The sequence below is a fragment of the Propithecus coquereli genome, unplaced genomic scaffold, assembly GCF_000956105.1.
Source record: "Propithecus coquereli isolate 6110/MARCELLA unplaced genomic scaffold, Pcoq_1.0 Scaffold23, whole genome shotgun sequence".
Lineage (NCBI taxonomy): Eukaryota > Metazoa > Chordata > Mammalia > Primates > Indriidae > Propithecus > Propithecus coquereli.
In genome coordinates this window covers 4,650,901-4,673,096 of record NW_012147841.1, presented here as the reverse complement: position 1 = coordinate 4,673,096, position 22,196 = coordinate 4,650,901, and the positions used below count along the sequence as shown (strand labels likewise).

General features: G+C 37.7%; 1 protein-coding gene across 1 annotated transcript in view; it reads right to left on the bottom strand.

The window, feature by feature from the left end:
* Positions 1-10,609, bottom strand: part of EIF3E (eukaryotic translation initiation factor 3, subunit E) — a 44,000-nt gene extending 33,391 nt beyond the window's left edge. Inside the window, exons 1-4 of the mRNA XM_012645316.1 lie at positions 10,504-10,609; positions 3,957-4,071; positions 2,544-2,661; positions 1,590-1,620 (exon numbers count right to left, since the gene is read on the bottom strand). Of these exons, the coding sequence (XP_012500770.1) occupies positions 1,590-1,620; positions 2,544-2,661; positions 3,957-4,071; positions 10,504-10,593 (354 nt within the window). The 5' untranslated portion in view covers positions 10,594-10,609. The remainder of the gene's footprint in view (positions 1-1,589; positions 1,621-2,543; positions 2,662-3,956; positions 4,072-10,503) is intronic.
* Positions 10,610-22,196: the final 11,587 nt, after the last annotated feature.

Below are 22,196 nucleotides of genomic sequence, written 5' to 3'. Positions count from 1 at the left end.
TATAGAATAGAGACTGAAAAAATTATACTGTACAAACTAGCAGAAACTAATCCTACATATAAATGTCCCCTTTCCTCAATCTGTTAATATTTTTCACAAGGACAATGATTCGGCAAATTTGCAAGATTAATAAATCATGCCTGACTTACATGCTACATACCCTATGTAATTATTGTTTATAAATAAACTGCCAAATCATGCAATTTAAGTTTTCTTAAATTAGCTTTGCACTAACTTGAGATGTTGGTAGATCGGTAAAAGATAAACTTTTGACAAAGACACCAAGGGACAAAGGACAGATGGGCATGGTTGCCCACCTTATTAGCGTTTTCAAAAATTAAAACATTTTCTTATTCTTCTCGCAAGAAGGAATATGCTGTAGCATGTCTTTGGGAGCATAATTTTACTTGAAGATTTAATAGGAACAGTTTGACTCAGGGTTCCTTTAAAAATTAAAAAAGAAAAAAAGAAAAGAAAACTAGAAGATTTAACAGGAACAGGATATGTATCCATTAAAATTAATATGGGTATATTATAACACTGAGTATGAAATGTGCATGAAATTTTTAACATAAAAGGATTTTTAAAAAACTTAACACTTGCTGTGGATCATAATGAATAACTTTATGCTATACTCCTTACAACACTCAGTTACATAATCATTGTATCTGCTGGCTGATTGAATATTTCTGGTAAAGTATGAGAAGTAAAATATCGTATGTTCAAAGAAATTAAAAAGGAGGAGATTGTCAGGGAGAGATTATTACTTTGAAAATAGGTAGTTTGTACGTATAACTAGATTACAAGTTTATAACACATGATCCTTTCGTTTATCTCCAATTTAGTGCTTATCAAGAAACGAGGAATCCTTTTTTCTAATATTTGTTGACCACATCTACCTTTATCTTATTCATACCCTAATCCTATTACTTCCCAGTCTTTAAGTGACTAAACTAAAGCATCCTTAATTTTCTGTTGTACTTTAACATCTGGATTATTTCAGCTGTCCCTTTGTGAGCACTTATATGTGACCTGAAGGTCTATATTAATAATTACTCATCATATTCTAAGAGCATAGAAGTAGCTTAGTATAATATATATACATGCAAAGAGCTATATAGCTATATATAGCTATATTTATTATTTATAAATAGTTATATAGCTCTATCTATGTGAATATGTATATATGCGTGTGTACATATATATATGTGTGTGTATACAGTCATCCCTTAGTATCCATGAGGGATTGGCTCCAGGACCCTGCATGGACAATAAAATCCACAGATGCTAAAGTCCCTTATATAAAATGGTGTAGTATTTGCATATAACCTACACACATCCTCCTATGTATTAATACTTTAAATCATCTCTAGATAACTTATACCTTACACAATGTAAATACTATGTAAATAGTTGTTATATGATATTTTTATTTGTATTATTTTTTATTGGTGTATTGTTCTTTATTGTTTTTTTTCCTCCAATATTTCTGATCTGTGGTTGGTTGAATCCACACAAGGAACCCATGGATACAGAAGGTCAAGATATGTATGGGATATAATACAGCATAGTATGGTATGTTATAGTACAGCAATGTAATTGTGTAGTATTGTTACTTTTCTAAAAGTATCTGGTAATACTTTCTCATATCACAAAGGAAAACTTATAGCCAATCTCTAAAAATTTGGTTTGAACACATATTATAGAAGACATTGTATTAAATAACACATATTAAAGTTGAAACATGTTAAAATCTTCAGCAATTCCTCGAGTGAATATATTATTAGCAGCTAAGATTTATCACAATGGTAATACTCAATTTTAGTAGGTGATTTACTTTAAACATTTCTAATAACTCAAAAGGCTTCAATTAGTGACATGTATTAAGTCAGACTAAGGTAACGTGCTTTCTTTGGAAACCAAACAATAAGTCTATTTCTAGCTAAAGGGAAGTTAGAAATAAAATAATCTTACCAACTCCACACTACCCTCCTTGGGCTGGACATCAAGGTTGGAAGGATATAATTTACATTCTTATTAGCAAGTGATAAAGTGAGCTCAGGTTTCTCTTATAGTAAGCAACCCATGTTATCTAGGTATTGTTCAGGCACAGGGTTTCTTGACTGACATTTTGGGTTGAATAATTCTTTGTTGGGGAGTCGGGGGAGGGATGCTGTCCTATGCACTGTAGGATGTTTAACAGCATTCCTAGCCTCTACTTGCTAGGTGCCAATAGCACCCCTCCACTTGTGATAACCAAAAATGTCCCCAGACATTGCCAGATGTCCCCTGGCAAGGAGAGAGGGAGTAAAACTGCTACAGCATAATCAGGTAAGGGTAACTGGTTTTTAAAAAATTAGCATTCACATTTATTATTAAGAAATACTGGCCCCCACAAAATAAGGACAAATGAAAATAAACAAATGGATAAAGCAATCGTTTAAACTATGAACTTTTACTATGAGATACTAGATAAAGTTTGCATTAACATTTGTATTAATCCAGAAAAGAAATTTTTAGAATTCAAAATTAGAAGAGGTTACCTGGTTGACTGCATTTGTCTTGTAGTTTCTGGATCTTCAAACATCTTCACAATTGGTTCTGTTTCTGCCTGAAGCTGTTTCAGTTGTGCAACAACTGTGGTTCTTTTTTCTCTCAAAGCTAATTCAAAATGTAGAAGAGTATATAATGTTAAGGAATGTTAAACTGTACTGCTCACTGTGAGAATGTCTGGAAAATTTTCAATTTACTTGAACTACACATATATTTATTGACTCCCAATATATTCACATGCCAAGAACCACCAACTCAGTAACTTCCCCAGATCCATAATTTCTTCTAAACTGCAAAGACACATAAAAGAAGAGGGAATACTCTTTCTACTCTTAAGGGACATTGGAGAATAAACAACCTGGGGTGAGGGTGGGGATACAAAAGAGAGAGAGTAGGAAAGTATCTGAAGAAGGGAAAACTTCATCTTGTATATTTATTTCCATTTCAGTATCTGTTCAATGTTTTATCATGTGGTGTTTCATAAAAATAAAAGCACTGGACAACCCCTCCCCAAAGAAACAACTATACAACTATCATTTAAGTCTTCATTTCAGAGACTTCATTCCAAGTGTTTTTATATTTGTTCCCATTTAGTTCTCTTAGGTGAATATTATCCCAGAGTTTCTGAACAAAGGCTCAGAGGGGTTTACATGTTATTACTACAGGTTATCAACTAGGTTGAATGGAATTTAAATCCAGTAAATAATCTCTTTTAACTATAAATCCAGCTCTATAACATATCAATGCTTTCTTGAGAAAAGAGTTTACTTTTTACTTTTTCATCACAAATTCGAATTTAAAGAAGAGCCGCCGTTATTGCAGGAAACTATAAATCAAAAAGGTGATCCTGTTTAATGCAATCATTTCCATGCTATATATTAGAAAGTATATTCTAGGATAGCATTTCGCAAACACAGAAGGGGGGATCTATGATCAAACTCTAAGAAATGTCAATTTGAACAGAGTAAACTGTATTTCTTTACTGCCAGAGTTCTTGGAAGCTTTGAAAATGGTATATGCATAAAAGAAATGATATAGTAGTATTTCCCAAACTTATGGGACCACTTTTTTTTAACATCTATTACCACAGAAAACAAGGGTTTAGAAAACACTGTATCACAATAGTTCTCCAACTTGAATCATAAGCATGACTTTGATAATACATACTATGAACTGAAGGTATTTGACAACGATGCTTTAAAGTATAAATAGTTTCACTTCTTTCACAGAGAGAAAATAATATCCTTTAGAATACATGTAACATTTATATTACCTTTCACCCAAAGAACTTTAAAATCACTCAAATTAAGCCTTTTGGTTAAAGCTCTTTAATAAATCACAAAACTTTAATAAACACATCCTCAGTTCACAAGACAAACCTCAGTTCTAATGACAAAACTTACCATGAGGAATATCATCAGAATAAAGGTTTTTGTATACATCCATAGCAAAGTCTACCATGTTGGTATCACTAAGAAGATCCAACTTCCCTTGTAATAATTCTTTTTCATTATATATCTGCAAGAGAAAATTACTTTCTAATGAATATATTTAAGTTCCCCAAATAAACTGAGTAAAACTAAGATTAGTTTACCTGGAAACATATTTCATGAAATACTTTTTAATAAAATATTATAAACTATTATTTTTTCTAAAATATTACAAACTATTAATTCCCCCTCTTGTAACAAAATGGCAAGTATATATAAAGCAACCAACCTACAGACATAAAAAATATTTTACTTACCTAAACATTTAAAAATGAAGGCAATTATATACTATAAAGCCATTCCCACCTACTTCCGGTTTACACTGTCTTATTTTTCATGTGTCCCTATAACCCATCTCTTACCCTTTCTAAACAAGGCTGTATATAAATAAACAAACAAATCACACCATCTTTACTACAAAGCACATATAGCTGTCTCCTCTCCATATCCGGGTAATTAGGAATAGACTCAAATTTTTTACGTTTTTAGTATTTCTCACATCCATATGCCACCCAACTCTCCTTAATGTGGCCTCTCCTTTACCCCCACATGTTTTTCTCTCATTAAATAGTTAAAATCCTTTATAAGGCTTCCTTATCCACATCTTTCAAACAAAACCAGTACCCATTTTTAAGTCACCCATGTTGTAACAGGTTTTTGCTTTGCAAAGAGTTCAAGACACATAATTTAACCCGCAGTACCGGGACCAAATAGATACAAACACAAACTCACATAAACATGAAGTGTATTGAGCAACCCATGAGAATTCTATACAGCAATATTCAGGGAGAGAGATGCTTCAGCAAAAGACAAGATTTTTATACTGAATTTAATTTTGCAAGGAAAGAAAAACCCAGAAAGATGTCACAATATTTCACTGTTCATGAGAAGAAAAGATGAAGGTGGTCAAATGGTATAGTCATGAAAGCAAAACTGAACCTTCCAAACTACATACAGAACTCCTGTAAGATAGTAAAAGACAATCCAGTTGAAATGGCTAAAAGAATAGGCACTTCATAAGAGGATAATCAAATGGCTGATAAATACATGAAAAGGTTCCCAACTTCATTAATCATACAGAAAACGCTTATTAAAGCCACAATAAAAACTAAAAAGACTGACTGACAATACCAGTGTTGGCGTGGATGTAGAGTAACTGGAAGACTCGTACTCTGATGGCAGGAGTACAACCACTTTGGAAAACAGTTTTTATCTCCTGAAGCCAAACACTTTTTGACTCATCAATTTTGCTCCTGAGTACTCAGAAGAACTGAGTGCATACATTCAATGTACCTTTCCAAAAATGTTCACAGCAGCACTATTTGTGATAACCAAGTCTATCAATCAATGTTAAATTGAATAAAGAAATTGTAGTATACTCATATAATGGATTGCCATACAGTACTGAAAAACTACTGCTATCCTAAAAACTTGGATGACTCTCACAATGTTGAGTGAAAGAAGTCATACAAAGCAGTACATGGTGGTGAATGTTTAAGTCCATTTACATGAAAATAAAAAACAGGCAAAATGAATCAGACTAGAGAGCTTACTTTTGGGAGGTGTGAGCAACAACTGAGGGATCAGAAGGAAGGTTTATTAGGATGTTGTAATGTTTTAGTAACTGAACCAGATTTTATCTCACTCCCCAAAACCCCCACTCCCTTTTGTGGGAGTCAGAAAAATTTGCTCACTGTTAACTTTGAAAAAAAGGTCACTGACCAGTATATTTATATTGGTGTACTTTTATGAATCAGTGTTACACCTGATAAAAATCTTATACTTGAAAAATCTTAACTTCCTGTCAGTTTGTCCTATAGAAACCCAATCTTTAATGAAAACATTATTTTCCTAGCATGCCACCTCTCCTCAGCACCCCACTAACAGCTTTTAATTTGCCTTGTCCCTCCCACAGTAGATTCAAGAGCTTAGCTCCTCTGCCATCAGACCTTAGTGGCCTGTTCTTCATTCTATACCTGCCTCTCAATTCAACCTCTCAATTCTGCCTCATAGGCAAAAAGGGCAGAATGCAAAAGCTTTAGACTTTGTGAAGCAAAAATTGAGGATACTACGTGACAAGAGAAAAACAAATTTCCACAATTTTTAAAAAACTTTTGAAATAAAAAGATAATACTAATGGAGTAAAATTTTTTGTAATACAGGTCTACTAATGACAATTGAATTCTTTTTGGGGAGGAAATATTTCACTCAATTGTGCTATAAAGTTAATGTTCTATAATTACAAATGTTCATCTGTTAAAAACTATTCTTAGCTCACAAACCATAAAAAAACAGGCTGTTTTCGTTCTCAGGCTTTGGTTTGTTGATCCCAGGTCTATCATCCTCTTAAAAACAGCTTATACTTTTTAATAGATTAAGAATCTTCTTTTGCCATCTCTTCCTCTCCTGTCATCCTTAAAAAATACACTATATTGATGATTCTTTAAAAGTTCATGCCTTAAAATTCCTTTATCCCACAAATTATAACTTTCATCCAGTATTTTATCTCTAAGAATTCCAACTTAAATTTACCACCCCCTCCACCATTATCACTAAAATGCTTCGTTATTCTCATTAGACCTTCTGCCCTTTCCAATTTTTAAACACTCCATTTGGTGTCACTTTCTCCCTTAGTTTGGATACCATCTTTAGCTATTTCAAAGATGTTCTCTTTAGCTCTGTCGTTGATTCCTTTGGTCTATTTTCTCCAACCACATACAATTCAATGTTAATCTCTAGCTCTGGAAAAAAGTCATCTATTTTCTAGGTGCTGGCTAAGAACAACTAGAAAATGTCACAAAACTAGGCAATGTTATTCAATCACATTTCTGCTTTTCCCTGATCAGCAATCCTTTCCATTAATCTCTAAATGACACTTCTCTACAAGCCCACCCCCAAGCATTTCTATACCACTCCAATAACCTTTCACTGCTCCCCTCACTCTGAGAATGATCATCATTATTAGCTCTATAATGTATGATTTCCAATCTCATTTGGGCCCTCCACTCTTATGGAGCCTTGTACTTGTCTTTGATCAGTTTTCACCATTTCCAGTTCTTACCTCACTCTCGGAAACCCTCACTGCCTCTTCCTCCCCTTACAGGATGGCCTAGTCTCCCTACAGAAAACATTTACGAGTACTCACTCTGTCCCAGGAGAGGTTAACTGCTTTATATACATTATTTCATGTAATTTTTCTAACAACCCCATGAGATCAGTGGTAGTGTCAACATTTAATTCCTAAGAAAAGGTTTAGTTAAGAGGTTAAAGGAATCTGATCTCAAGTGCACAGAGGTATTAAATGACAGAGCCAGGAGCCCAATCCAGGTTCAAATGCAGAGCCCAGGGTCCTGAATGCTATACTATCTGGCCTTCCACTTCACATAAGAATACCACTTCACATAAGAATAAAGTACAGTGAGACACAAATATGTATTCAATCATTCATTAAATCATAAAAAGCCTTGTGTCAGACTCTGTTTTATGTACTAAGAACACAGCAGAAAAAAAAACAAAGTTCCTGCTCTCATGGAGCTTATATTCTGATACACCACAAATATATTAAATTGCTATTCTTTTATTGCAATACAGTACTTGCCTCTTATCCACAGGCAAAACATTCCAAGACCCCAGGGGATGCCTGAAACCCCAGGGAGTACCAAACTCTATATACACTGTTTTTTTCCTATACATACATACTTACATAAATTTTAATTTATACATTAGGCACAGTAAGAGATTAACAACAATAATAGAAAAATTAAGTAAAATAAAGGTTACATGAACACAAGCACTTTGATACCAAGACAGTAGATCTGATAACCCAGACACTAATGGGCAGGCAGTATACACAGTGGGAAGCATACAGAGTGCACAAAGGGATGATTCACAACTGATGGAGCGGGAAGACAAGAGATTTCATCCTACTACTCATAACAGTGAATTGCTTATTTCTGGAATTTTCCATTTAGTATTTTCAGACAGCGATTGACCACAAGTAACTGAAAGTTTGGAAATCAAGACCATGGATATTGGGGCCGGGCATGGTGGCTCACGCCTGTAATCCAGCCTGAGCAAGAGTGAGACCCCGTCTCTACTAAAATTAGAAAGAAATTAATTGGACAACTAAAAAATACACAGAAAAAATTAGCCGGGCATGGTGGCGCATGCCTGTAGTCCCAGCTACTCGGGAGGCTGAGGCAGGAGATCGCTTGAACCCAGGAGTTTGAGGTTGCTGTGAGCTAGGCTAACACCACAGCACTCACTCTAGGCAGGGCAACACAGTGAGACTCTGTCTCAAAAAAAAAAAAACAAACCATGGATAAGGGGGACTGCTATACCCTCATGTATCATAAGCACTGAACCTATTCTAACCATCTAGCCTTCAAGACTCAAAGCCTTTCCCACTCAAACTCTGTTTTGCTCACTGAAGATAACAGAATCTCCTCAATTTCGATAATACTCAATATCTCTCTCAAATTTATTTCTTTTTGCCCTCTATCAAAGACATTCTACTCTAAAGGACAGGTAAGATTTTTAATGCTGAGATGAATGGGTTTTATCTTGGATTTCTCACAATTCCATGACCCTACACAGATGACCCTCCAGCAACAGGGTTTGAACTGCTGGGCTCCACTTACACAGATTTTCAGTAAAAGTTATACTGAGTGTGCCTGCCTCCCTTTCCACTTCCTCTATCTGTTACCCTTCAGACAGCAGACCAACCCCTCCTCTTCCTCCTCCTCAATGAAGATGACCAGGATGAAGAACTTTATTATAAGCCACTTTCACTTAATGAATAGTAAATATATTTTCTCTTCCTTACAATTCTCTTAATAACTTTCTTTTCCCTAGTTTAGTTTATTGTAAGAATACAGTATATAGCACATATAAAATGTGTGTGTTAGTCAACAGTAGGCTATAAGTAAAGTTTTGGGGGAGTCAAATGTTATATGCAGATTTTTGCCTGTATGGGGATTGGTGCCCATAACCCCCCCCAGTTGTTCAAGAGTCCAACTGGACTTAGTAATTGCTAAATAAATACTCCAGCATCTGTCTTACTCTTGGTGCATTACAGCCATCTTACCAACATTCTCTCCAAGGAGACAGATATTAGGTGATTATTTTCCACTGATTCTCAACTGCAGTTCATAGTTTTGTTCTTGCCCTATGAAAGACTAATTAACACTTACATATTCTTCCCTTCTGTCTGCCTTGAAAAATCAAAGTGTAAAGAATACAAAAATATTAACTTCAGAAGCATTTCTAACAAGAAGCTGGTAAACGATTTCAAAATATGGTACTTTTCTTTTTCCTTAATCTTTAGTGAATTATCCTCACTTCTCCAGAAAAGGAAACAAGGCATATTGGAACATTTTATTTAAGCTCTAAAATATAGGTGTAAAAAAAAAAAAAAAGGCAAAAAAATATATGTTTTGAAATAGAAGTTTTATATTGTGAGACATTCTTGGACATTTATTGAAAATGAACTTTGCTGTTCCCTAACATGAACAAGTTTAGAGTTCTCAGGTAGACTTGTCATCTGCTTCCAGAAACAGAACTCATTTATTTTTCCGGCCAAAATTCTAATTCCTTCATCATAGCAATATTACTTTGCTGTAATTATTAAAATACATCAATTTCCCAATAAACTCAAGGTATAACTAAGCTCAGTATTTCTTTAAGCCCAATAAAACTTCTAGAACTGAGAGACATGCTTTAAAATGAAGTTCCAGAACTTCATATTTACTCACGGTATCTTGAGTAAACAACTGAACGTTAATGAGCAATTCAAATCACAAGTCTGTACATCTACACAATGGAAAACAAATTTTGAGTTAAAGATTGTGGGATTCTTTTTGGAGGGTCCCCGCCCCCATCTGACGAAATAATGCTACTGTTCTAGGAACTGGCTACTCATCAAAGGCAAGAAAAACTCAACGCAAAGAATTCACAATTTCAGGGATTTTAAAGTGGTAGATATTTCTTGTAATTGTAAGAAAATCAGTCCAAACGACCCGGCATGCAAAAACCCATAACCAAGCCCTCCGTTCCCGCAGTTCCCACAAGAAAAATCAAAAGCTCTAACATCACTCAAAGCTGCTTTTTAGAAGCCGGCCTGAAGAGAAGCTCTAGCGTTACTCCAGCGAAGCCAGGGAATCAACTTCCGAGAGGAACTGACGCGAGCAGCACTCGGGTTCTGGCATCTCAGTGAGTGAAGCAGAGACGTCTTTCTCCCCTGATTTCATACCGTCACTTCACTCTTCCTCACCGCCAAATTCTGCGGTATTACCAACTGGGACCACGCTAAACTACCAGTAGGTTTTTACTGTCTGATCAGGAACCATACTTGCGACCGTCTCGCACATGTGCCAGGCCTACCGCTACAGCCGCCGCGTTCCGGCCTTCCCCAACACCTCCCCCGCGCCCACGCCTTCCTCGCGCTCAAAGACCCCCTCACCTCCTTTACAGACAGAAACTCGAGGAGCGGAAAGACCAGATGCCGATCCAAAAAGTGCGCGATGCGAGTAGTCAAGTCGTACTCCGCCATCTTGCCAAAGAAAAAGAAAGTCTGTGCTGACTAAAACTTTATTGATACCGCCAACAAACAGACAGACCTCATACCGCGCATGTGCAGTGATTAAACAGGCCTAGGGAAAGGGGCGGGGTTCAGCCCGGGGCGCGGTGAGAATACCGGCGCATGCGCGCGGGTCCTCCCTCCCTCCCTCTGGGCGACTCTGGGTTGGGGCGTGAGCTACAGGCGCAGTTTCTTCGGTTTGTAAGTTTGTCGGTATCGTGTTTATACTGTTGGCCTACGATCTACCAATCAGTGGCCTGTAATCCATTCCATTAATAAATATTGAAAGCTCAGAATTGATTGCTAACCCAGTGTCCACTGCGTTGCGATGCACCGGAAGACAAGATAAGGAGGCCCTGCTTAGGTGGAATACCTGAGCTTTCGTTTGGCATACAATAATCGTTTTGTAAGCATTTGTTAAATTAAAGTGAGGATGAGTTTCTAGACAGAAAACAAGTGAAAAGATTTCAGATTCTACTAACAGCCATAATTTGGTGGGGTTAGTTGTGTTGGACCTATTTAATTAGGCAAGAGAAAACAGATGGGAATTAGGATGATTAGAGAAAGTTCAGATGGGAATTAAGGTGGTTAGAGAAAACTATGATAGGGTAACAATTTAGCTGAGAATTGTAAGAGAAAAAGGTGACTAAAATTGGAGCCAGGGTAGAGACATGTCTGTTGGAAGGCGCAGCAAAGACAAGGGCCATGAGACAGGAAAAGACTTGGTGTGTTTCAAAAACTGAATGTCCTGTGTGACTGGAAAGTGAAGTTAAAGAGGTTGAGAAGGGCCAGGTCATGACGAAATGTGGTAGATATTTCTTGTAATTGTAAGAAAATCAGTCCAAACGACCCGGCATGCAAAAAGTAAGAAATGTGGATTTTTTTTCTTAAGTGCTCTGAATGCTCCTTTGCTAGTTCTCTTGTTTTGGTCTTTTCATTTTGGAGTTCCCCAGTGGCCTTGGATCTAGACCAATACCCTAAATGGTAACAATTAGGCAATGTACACATTGACAACTCCCAAATTACAGCTGCAGTACTGACTGTTTGTTAGTCTCAGACTCATGCATACCCACATTTCAACATAAGCTTGTCCCAAACCAAACCCACACGTAGCTCACCAAGACCTGCTGCATCTGCGTTCTTCACCTCAGTGAATGGCAAATCCACCTTGTACGGTTGCTCAGACCCAAAACCTCAGAATCATCCTTGACTTTTCTCTTTATCTTACACTCTACATCAAATCTATCAACAAACCCTTTGGCACTAACTTTTAAGGCTCATTCAGATGCAATCAGTTCACACTACCTCCAAAGTTACATCCCTAGTCTAAACCACCATCATGTCTCGTTTTGATTTTTGGAGTAGCCTTTTCACTCATCACCTTGCTTCCCCTCTTTCCCTCCTGTGCTTTTATTCTTCATGTAGCAGCGAGAGGGACCTTTTTGTTTTTCTCCAAGACAGGGTCTCACTCTATCACCCAAGCTAGAATGCAGTGGTGAAATCATAGCTCACTGCAACCTCAAATTCCTGGGCTGAAGTGATTCTCCTGCCGCTGCCTCCCTAGTAGCTGGGACTACAGGCATGTGCCACCACACCTGGTTAATTTTTCTATTTTTTGTAGAGAAGGGGCCTCACTATTTTGCTCAGGCTGGTCTTGAACTCCTGGCCTCAAGAAATCCTCCTGCCTAGGCCTCCCAAAGTGCTAGGATTATAGGCTTGAGCCACCACACCCTGCTCAGAGTGAGTTTTTTAAAAGTCAAATTATGCTTAAAACCCTCCAAGCCTTGCTATTTCTTTCAGAGTCAAAGACATAGGCATTATAATGGCCTAAAAAGCCCTGGATTATCTGTACCCATTACCTCTCTGACCTCATCTCCTAAATCTCCCCCTCTTGCTCACTTGACCCCAGCCATACAGATTTCCTTTCTATTCCTCAGATACTCCCACCGTGTTCCCATCTTGGCCTCTTGTATTTGCTTTTCCCTCTACCGAGAATGTTCTTAACCCAGTTATCTCCATGGCTCTTTCCCTCTTTCCTTCATGTTTTGCTCAAATGTCATCTGCTCAATGAGACCTTCCCTGATCAGTCTATTTAAAAATGTAAGTCATCTGCCTACGAGATTTCTCATCTCCCTTTCCTGCTTTACGTTTAAATCATGTTTTACTTATTTGTTTATTGTCCGTCTCCCTTGACTATCATATTGTTCCGCAAGACCAGGGAGGTTTTGTCTACTTTTTTATAACTGCTTCTCTAGAGTGTAAACAATGCCTAGCATTATAGTTGCTACTCAATAAATATGTTGGAGTAAGTAAATGAATGAAAGAAGGAAGGTAGGCTTTTACTTTGCAGAGTGATATAAAGATTTTCAAATAATTTAAACTTATTCTGGCTATTGTGTGGTAATAGATCGTGAAGCAGCAGGAGTGAAAGCAGCTGCATCAGTCTGATGTTCTTGAGGACTGGGTGAGGGCTAATGGTAGTTTGGACAAGCATATTAATAGAAGTAGAGGAGACTCAAGATGTACTTTGGTGGTAGGACTGACAAGACTTGCTCCTGGATTGGATGTGATGGATAAAGAAATGTAAAAATCAGGGTGGGGTGGAAAAGGGAAAAAAGAGTAAACATCAAAATAGTTTCAGAAATACTACTCAGCAGTAAAAAAGGAACTGGTTATACACACAACAACCTGGATGAATTTCTAGGGAATTATGGTAAATGAAAAAAGTTAATTCCCAAAAGTTACACATTAAATGATTTATATGTGTATACACACACACACACACACACATACATAAAATATTCTTAAAATGACAAAATTATAAAAATGGAGAATGGATTAGTGGTTGCCAGGGGCTAAGGAGGTGTGGGGGTGGGAGGGAAGTGAGAGTAACTATACAAGGCCACAGCAAGGATTCTTGTGGTAATGGAACGTTCAGGATCTTGACTATGTCATTATCCTGGTTGTGCTATTACACTACAGTTTATGTTTTGTTTTCAACAGCTTTATTCACATACCATACAATCCACCCATTTAAAGTGCATAGTTCAGTGGGGTTTTTTATAAGTATATTCACAGATATGTGCAACCATCAGCACAGACAATTATAGAACATTTTCATCACTTCAAAAAGAAGCTTGTACCCTTTAGTTATCATTCCCCTATCCTGCCATTCTCCCTGCTCCAGTGCTAAGCAACCACTTTCCGTCTGTATAGATTTCCCTATTCAGGATGCTTATATGAATGGAATCATATAATATGTGGTCTTTTGTGTCTTTTTTGCCCTTTGCATAATGATTTCAAGGTTCATCCAAATTGTAGCAATACTTCATTACCTTTTATGGACGAATACTATTCCATTGTATCAATATACCACGTATTTACACATTCATCTGTTAATGGGCATTTGTGTAGTTTCTACCTTTTGGCTATTATGAACAATGCTGCTGTGAGCATTGTGTACAAGTGTTTGTAGGGACATACGTTTTCAGTTTTCTTGGCTATGGATGTGGGAGTGGAATTGTGGGGTTAGATGGCAACTCTATGTTTAATCACTTGGGGAACTGCCAGATGGTACTGTAGTTTTGCAGGATGTTATCATTGGGAGAAACTGGGTAGAGAGCATATGGGATCTCCCTGTATTATTTCTTAAAACTGCATGTGAATCTACTATCTCAAAATTTAAAAGTTTACTTTAAAAATAATGAATCCTAGACTTTGGGCCTAAGAAACAGGGTACCTTCTGGTGACCAGTAAGTAGGGGGAGAATGGCAAAGGAACATGTTTACATGCTTAAACCTGTATGGCCTCTAACAGATGAGAAATGACAGTTGTAATTTAAAGTTTCCTGGAAGTCTGGGAACTAAAGTTGTGATCAAATATAGACAGGAAAAGAAGAAGTTTTTAAAGAGATAAATAGTGAGAACCCAGGCTCCCAGCAGAAATAAGCTCGGGCGTAGGAAGGAAGGAAGCAGGTAGCAGTATGGAAACTTGACAAAAAGGAACAGAGAGCATTCCTGAGAAGCAGAGAAAAATAAGATGCAATTGTATTTGACAAACATTTTGAACTTTTACCATATGCAAGGTACTAAGCTAGGTGTTACTTGGAATATATAATCAATAACACCTAGTCCCTGGCCAAGGAGCTTCAGTCTAATAAGAGACAATTACTCATTCATTCAATGTAAATTAAATGTTTACAACACTGCTAAGCACTGTTCTAGGTCCTGGGAATACAGCAGTAAAGAAAAGAAACAACATTCTCTAAAGAAGCTTATAATTTACTTGGTAAGTGGGCTGCAGTAAAAAAAAAAAAAAAAAGAAAGAAAAGAAAAGAAAAGAAGCTTATACTACAGGGGAAGAAGACAGCTAAAAACATATTAACAAATATATGCTTTGCTAGGTGGTGACAGGTCCTGTGAAGAAAAGTAACTCAAGGGAAATGTTAGAGAATGATGGGGAAAAGGTTGCTTATTTATATAAAGCAGTTAGAGATGTTCTATGATAGGCAGACTTGGAAAAGAAGCCTAAAGGATGTGAGAGAGCCTGTGACTATCTCGAGGAGAAACATTCCAGGTGAAGGAACATTAAGCATAAAGACACTGAAGCAGAAGTGTGCTAGGGATGCTAGAGCTGGCTAAATCAGAGTAAGTGTTGTGGAAAATGAGTGCAGAGGAACAATGGTGGGCCCGATGACATCATGCTCTGTAGGCCCCAGGAAGGACTTTGGTTGTATTCTGAATGAGATGGAAGCTTTTGCAAGGTTTTGAGCAGAGAAGTTACATAATCAGAGTTATGCTCTTAAAAGACCACTTTGAAGGTTAGGGATGCTTGAGCAAGCATATGCATAGATCAGTTAAGACACTATTGAAATAAATCTGGCAAGAGGTGATGGTGGCTTAGATCAAACTGGCAGCAGTGAAAGTGTGTGCATGTAGTAAAATTCTGAGTATATTTTGAATGCAGAGCTAGCAAAATTTGCTAATGGATTGGATGAGAAAGAGAGGGGTCAAAGATGATTCTAAGATCTAAAACTGCTGAGAGTCCATTTACTAAGATGAGGAAGGATATGATAGATGCAAGTGTTAGGGAGGAGGGAAATCAAGAGTTTAGTTTTGGACATTATGTTTGGTATGCCTATTTGACATCCAAGTAGAGAATCTAGAATCAGGGGAAAGGTCAGAGCTGGAGATAGAAAATTAGATCTTGTTAATGTCTTGATGAAATTGAAAACCATGGAGCTGGATGAAATCTGAATGTGTCTGGAAAAGAGATGAGGAGGGCTAAATCTTAGGTACTTCAACTTGTGAGGTTGGGACAATTCAGATCAAATGAGGAAGCTGGAGAAAGACTGGTCAGTAGGCAGAGGAGAGAAGAGGAGGAGGAAGAGAAAGTGGTGTCCTAGGAGCCAGAGGAGGAGAGTGGTCCAAGCAGCAAGGAGAAATTGGGTATGTCAAATGGTACTGTCAATTCAAGGTGATGACTGGGTATTGCCTATTCACTTTTGAAAATATGCAAGTTGGGCCTTAGGTACTACAGGGGAAAGAAAAAAAGTAGATTATTGATGACCTTGACAAAAGGACTTTCAGTAAGCAATGGATGAAAGTCTCTTTGTAGTACACTCAAAAGATGGGAGGAGAAGAATTGAGACAACACATGTAAACAGATCTTTTGAGGAATTTTACTAGAAAAGGAAGCAGAGAAATGGAGCGATAGATGTGGGATACAGAGAGCACATTTTAAAAGAATGGGTATACTGATAGACACAATGCAATACTTATATAAATAACTGTGATAGAAGTATAGAATATTATGAGAAGCTGTATGGAATATGGGAAGCACATGAGGTACCAATCAGACTGGTCCCAAACAGAGATTGATTATCAACAGAGATAGAGAAGACAGAGAAAGCTTAGTGGATTGGGTGTCTTTTGTATTGAGACTGCTAACTTTTACAGATATGGAAGAGATACAGACAGATGTGGAAGAGAACATTGAAGGTGGTTCAGGAACAACTTGAACACTGTAGAGTCACATCAACATGAAAATTAAGAAATACTTGTGAAGGACAACTTGGGAAGTTAGCTGAAGATTGGAGTCTATAGGGGAGGGTACGCTGGAAAAGAAAGACCAGGGCCAAGTACAGTAAGACCTCACTTAACGTGGTGGATAGATTCTTGGAAACTGCAGCTTTAAACAAAATGAATTACAGCAGGTCCTTAAATAACATCATTTCATTCAACGTCGTTTCCTTATAACAATGAGGAAAAAAATGGTGTCATTCGTTTGGCTTTAAGTCACAGTTTCCAAGAACCTATTAACAACGTTAAGTGAGAATTTACTGTAGTAGAAAACTAACATGAGGAATTTGAAATTCATCTTAGGTCATAAGGAGCCCTAAAGTATTTTTGAGTATGAGAGTGAATGATGCTGTGTTTCAGGAAGGTAATTCTGACAGTTGTGTGGACAGTGGATTCGATGGGCAAAATGAAGCCAGGCTGTGGAAGGTCTTCAAAACCAGACTGGGAAAATTGAATTTGATCAATCAGGGAGCCACTCATTAAGTTCTTAAATAATAATAATAAAAAGAAAAAGACATGAAGATAGTGATGTTTTGTCCTTTAAAATTAAACTGAAACTGATTTACAGGATGGATTAAAGTGGTGACAGATTGGAAACTCTGCTGATTTGCCTGGCTTTTCCCCTGGAATTTTCCTTGCTGGTTTGTAAAATATCTTGTTTCTTTTTATAAGAGAGATTTAGCCCCAAATATGGAAAATCTGACTTTCTTGCTTTAGTCTCTTCCTAGTGTTTTAGTTAAAAAGAGATATTACAGAGAAAGCACCAGCAAGGCCTTACCAGATAGTGTCTAGGTGGTATCAAGTGTAGACTTTTATTCTTGTACATTTACCAGACATTTATTGAATGCTTTCCATTTGCTGATCACCATGTCAAGCTCTGGGGAAACAATGGAAACCAAGCCCAGCCCACAAAGAGTTTAGGATTTAGTTGCGGTGGCAAGCGTGTAAAATGTAAACTAACTGTGGCACCACGTGAAAGTGTCTATGCACAGAGTGCTCCTAGGATCCAGGGGAGGAAGTAACTCGCTGCCAGAGACAGTTAAGGCTTCAAGAGGAAAGTAACATTTGACTACCTTTACCTGACTAGATAGATATTCAGCTGTCTAAGGAAAGGGGAAAGAATGTTTCAGGCAGAGAGAAGAGCAGGCCCACAAGTGTGGCCTTGAGAAAAAGCCTAGTGTGATTGGAGACTGAGAGGTCTTTGTGCCTCCAGAGTAGTGTGTGATATGTTGAGTGGAACGACATGTATCTCTGTGTTGAGGAGCAAGGGCCGAGTGTGGCTATGCTGAGGAGTTTGAATTTTATCTTGCAGGCCAGTGATTCTTTTTTTGAGATAGTATCTCACTCTGTCACCGAGGCTGGAGTATAGTGACATGATCATAGCTCACTGCAGCCCCGAACTCCTGGCCTCGAGCAATCCTCCCGCCTCAGCCTCCCAAAGTGCTGGGATTATAGGTGTAAGCCATCACCACGCGTGTCCAGGCCATTGATTCTTAACATTGTTTTCCTAGTGACTCTTTTAACATTTGCCTTTGCCACACCCCTCTTGTCTCTCTTGTTCAAGCTCTGATCATCTCTCACACTGACTGAGTACTGCAATAATTTTCCAAAGGGTCTTCCTGCCCCTGGTCTTGCACCTGACCACACTGCTGTCTGGGTGATCTAAATCAGGTCTAACCCTGCTGTGGGCTGAATTATGTTCCCTCCAAGTTCATATGTTGAAGTCCTAACTTCCAGTACCTCAGAATATGACTATATTTGAAAAGAGAGTCTTTAAAGAGGTAATTATATTAAAATGTGGTTATTAGGGTGAGCCCTAATCCAATATAACTGATGTCCTAATAAGAAGAGGAGATTCGGCACAGGTATGTACAAAGGAAAGACCATGTGAAGACATAGGGGAAAAGACAGACATCTGTAAGCAAAGGACAGAGGCCTCAGAAGAAACAAGCCTATCAACTGTTTCATCTTGGATTTCCAGCCTCCAAAATTATGAAAAAATAAATTTCTGTTATTTAAGCAATCTAGTCTGTGGTACTTTGTTATGGCAGCCCTAGCAAAATAGTATACTCTGTCACTTCCTATTGTGTCTAAAGTCAAAATTTCTTAAACCATTATATAAAGTTCCTTGGGATCTTATCTCTCCAGAGCCCTACACCCTTCCACAGTAAGCTCTGCTCAAATAAGCCACCTAGTTTATTGCTTATTCAATAAGGCTCCTTCAATCTAAAATGCTCTTCGCCGCTTCTCAACCTGTTGACCACCTCTTCATATTTTAAAATTCCAATGATACATAATCTTTCCTATTCTGTATGTCCCATTAGCAAGACATATCTGAAGTAATCACTCTCCTTCTGCCCCTCTCTGCAGGCAACAAACTTTTATCTCAGAGCCTATAGCATTTTAGTCCACCGTTTTTTGTTGTTGTTTCCTCTCTCCTAGACTATAAACATCTTGATAACAAGAATTATGAATATCTATTGTTATAGTTCCAATTTCTGTCTTAGTACCTGGCACATAACAATAAATGCTGTAGAGATGAATAAATGCCCATAGAACCTAGATATCTATAATTACATGTTCTTAAAAGAAATTGATCTGTATTTTGGAATAGTCTAATAAATAAGTGTCATTACTATGGTGGACACATTTTTAGTAGTCAGAATGCTCATGTCTGCTGATTCAGTAGCTCTGTTAGATATTTCTAAATAACAAGCTAACACTTTTAATCCAGCTACCCTTTTTATATACTGTATGCAGATGCCTATTACATTTCAGTATGTCTGCCTTCTTTCATTATATTTCCAGCTCATTTAGTCAACACACATTTCTTTCATCCCTATTCTGTGCCAGACACAGTACTCGATTCTGAGGGTAAAATAACGGCTAAAATACTATTCCTATGTAAAGGCACTCACAGCCAGGCAGAAGGGACAGATATATAAACCAACAGTCACACTGCAGTGTGGTAAGTACAATGATAGAGATGTGCATAAGGTATTAGTGGTTTACTTAGATTGTAAACATAGACACATCTTACATTTAGGTGTTTTCTAAGTTTTCGCTCCCCCCCCCCAAATAATTATTGTTTTTTAGAGTGTGTATCTTCAGAAGATGACTTTTTCCTGACCTTATTCCCTTGCTCTGGAGGCACCTTATTGGAACTCCCTATGTGCTGATTACACCTAATGCCTGCGTGAGAATTTCCAGAAGCCTCAGTCCTGCTGTCATCCTCATTAAAGAATCACACACAGAGAAGGTGCCTTCGGAGAACTTTAATCCCCTTCTTTCTTCACTTACCACCTCATATAAAGCTAAGATTGACAGCTAATTCTACGCTAGTTCCGAGGCCTTGTGATATGTGAAGTGAAGGATATTGGGGAAAGGGAACCGTCACTGTTCTTCCTCATCTGTCCCCAGCACTAGGACCTGGAATGTGGCTCTGCCATTCTTTGGGGGAAAGTAGCAATTCTGAGTAGTTGGGAGTATCTCAGAGGAATCTGAAAGAATTGGGATGAATCTAGAAGATCTGACAAGCTAATATAAACCACCAGCCAGTTCAGAACGTAATTAAAATACCCATGTATCTGTTTAAATACTTCTAATTCTGCATGTTTCTTATAGAATATTCTGTGTCTGTGTTACCTGTCTTTAAAAATTCCTGCAGTGCGAGTAAGCACTCTGCCTTATTACCAAACCAATGTGGTTGGTTAACGTACTTACCGATAGAAATACAGTGATACTGAAATGCAGTATAGCTTTCTAATAATGACACTTACCAAGTGGGCACGTTCTCTTGGGTGATAACCAGCTTCAATTATCTAGCCAAAATCTTATTTAGCATTTATTTGACAAATTTGGTGTTTAAAATATGGGCTCTTTAAGAAAGTAATTTTAAAATAACTTTTCCAGGTTACTTTAAGTTATGTATCTCAAGCCAATGCGGGGATCAACTGGCTATGAGGGTATTAAGCTAGTATTGCATGCAAGTCAAGTTACTTCTGATCTAGCCAAAAAATAAAAAGTAAATATTGAGATGATGTAGGGAGCCAGGCGGAATATTCAGCCTGGAACCCAAACAGGAAAACAGGGTTTTCCAGGGACTCCAGAGGCCCAAAGCAGAAGAGTTAACTTTATACACTGTTCATAACTGTGGTGTGCCCTTTGTCATGTTGTATTTACTTATCTATTTACCCATCTGCCCCTTCCACTAAACTATGAGTTCTGCAAGGTCAAGAATGAGGTATATTTATATCTACATCCCATGTACCTTTTGGAAGAAATAAAGAAAAGGGAAAGGAGGCCTGTCCATAGCTCCAAAGAGGAATAACAACTGGGATTCACGGGAAGGTGCTTGAATGTTTTTTCTTTTTTGAGACAGAGTCTCAATGTGTTGCCTGGGCTATAGTGCTGTGGCGTCAGCCTAGCTCACAGCAACCTCAAACTCCTGGGCTCAAGTGATCCTTCTGCCTCAGCCTCCCGAGTAGCTGGGACTACAGGCATGCGCCACCATGCCCGACTAATTTTTTCTATGTATTTTTAGTTGTCCGATTAATTTCTTTCTATTTTTAGTAGAGACGGGGTCTCGCTCTTGCTCAGGCTGGTTTCGAACTCCTGAGCTCAAACAATCCACCCGCCTCGGCCTCCCAGAGAGCTAGGATTAAAGGTGTGAGCCACTGCAGCCGGCCCAAACATCAGGTCTTGTTGATTCCACCTTCAAAGCTTATCTCAGATTCATCCTTTTCTTTCCTTATCCACTGTCACTGCACCAGTCGAAGCCCTATCATCTTTTACCTGAAGCCATTGAAAATAGATTCCTAACTATATTCCTGTATCCACTCTTGACTTTCTCTAATCTATTTTACACATGACAGACAAAATTACCCTTTGAAAATGAAAACTTGATTATATTATCCTGTGCTTAAAAGCAATCAATGGCTTTTTGTTGTTCTTAGTGTGAAGCCAGAAAATCCTTAAATTAGCCTGTAAGTTCTTATTCTTCCTCCTGTCCACTGGCTTCTTTTAAGTTCCTCAAATTCAACCAGCTCCTTCCCATCACCTAGTTATGCTGTTTCCTCTGCCTAAATGCTCCTCCCCATTCTCCTTCCCCCTTACTGTGCCAAACGCATACTCTAGCTTTAAAATGGTAAAAATTTCTCTGCTTTTTTCATAGTCATATTAATACTATTTAGTTTTGCTTGGTTTTGAACTTTACATAAATGAAATCACACTGTATGTATCCTTTTATGACTTAAAATTTATGTTCAACATTATGTTTAAAGGAGTCATCCATGTTGCTGAGTGTATAGTTTGTTCATTTTCATTGCTCTATAATATTACACATTTCTGTAAAAGCTATACTAGAGTTGAAGAACTTTAGGGTTTCTAGTTTGGAGCTACAATGAATTACAAATGATGCTTCTATGAATCTTGTAAATATATCCTGGTTTACCTGTGCACCCATCTCTTCACATATACACCTATGAACTTTGACAG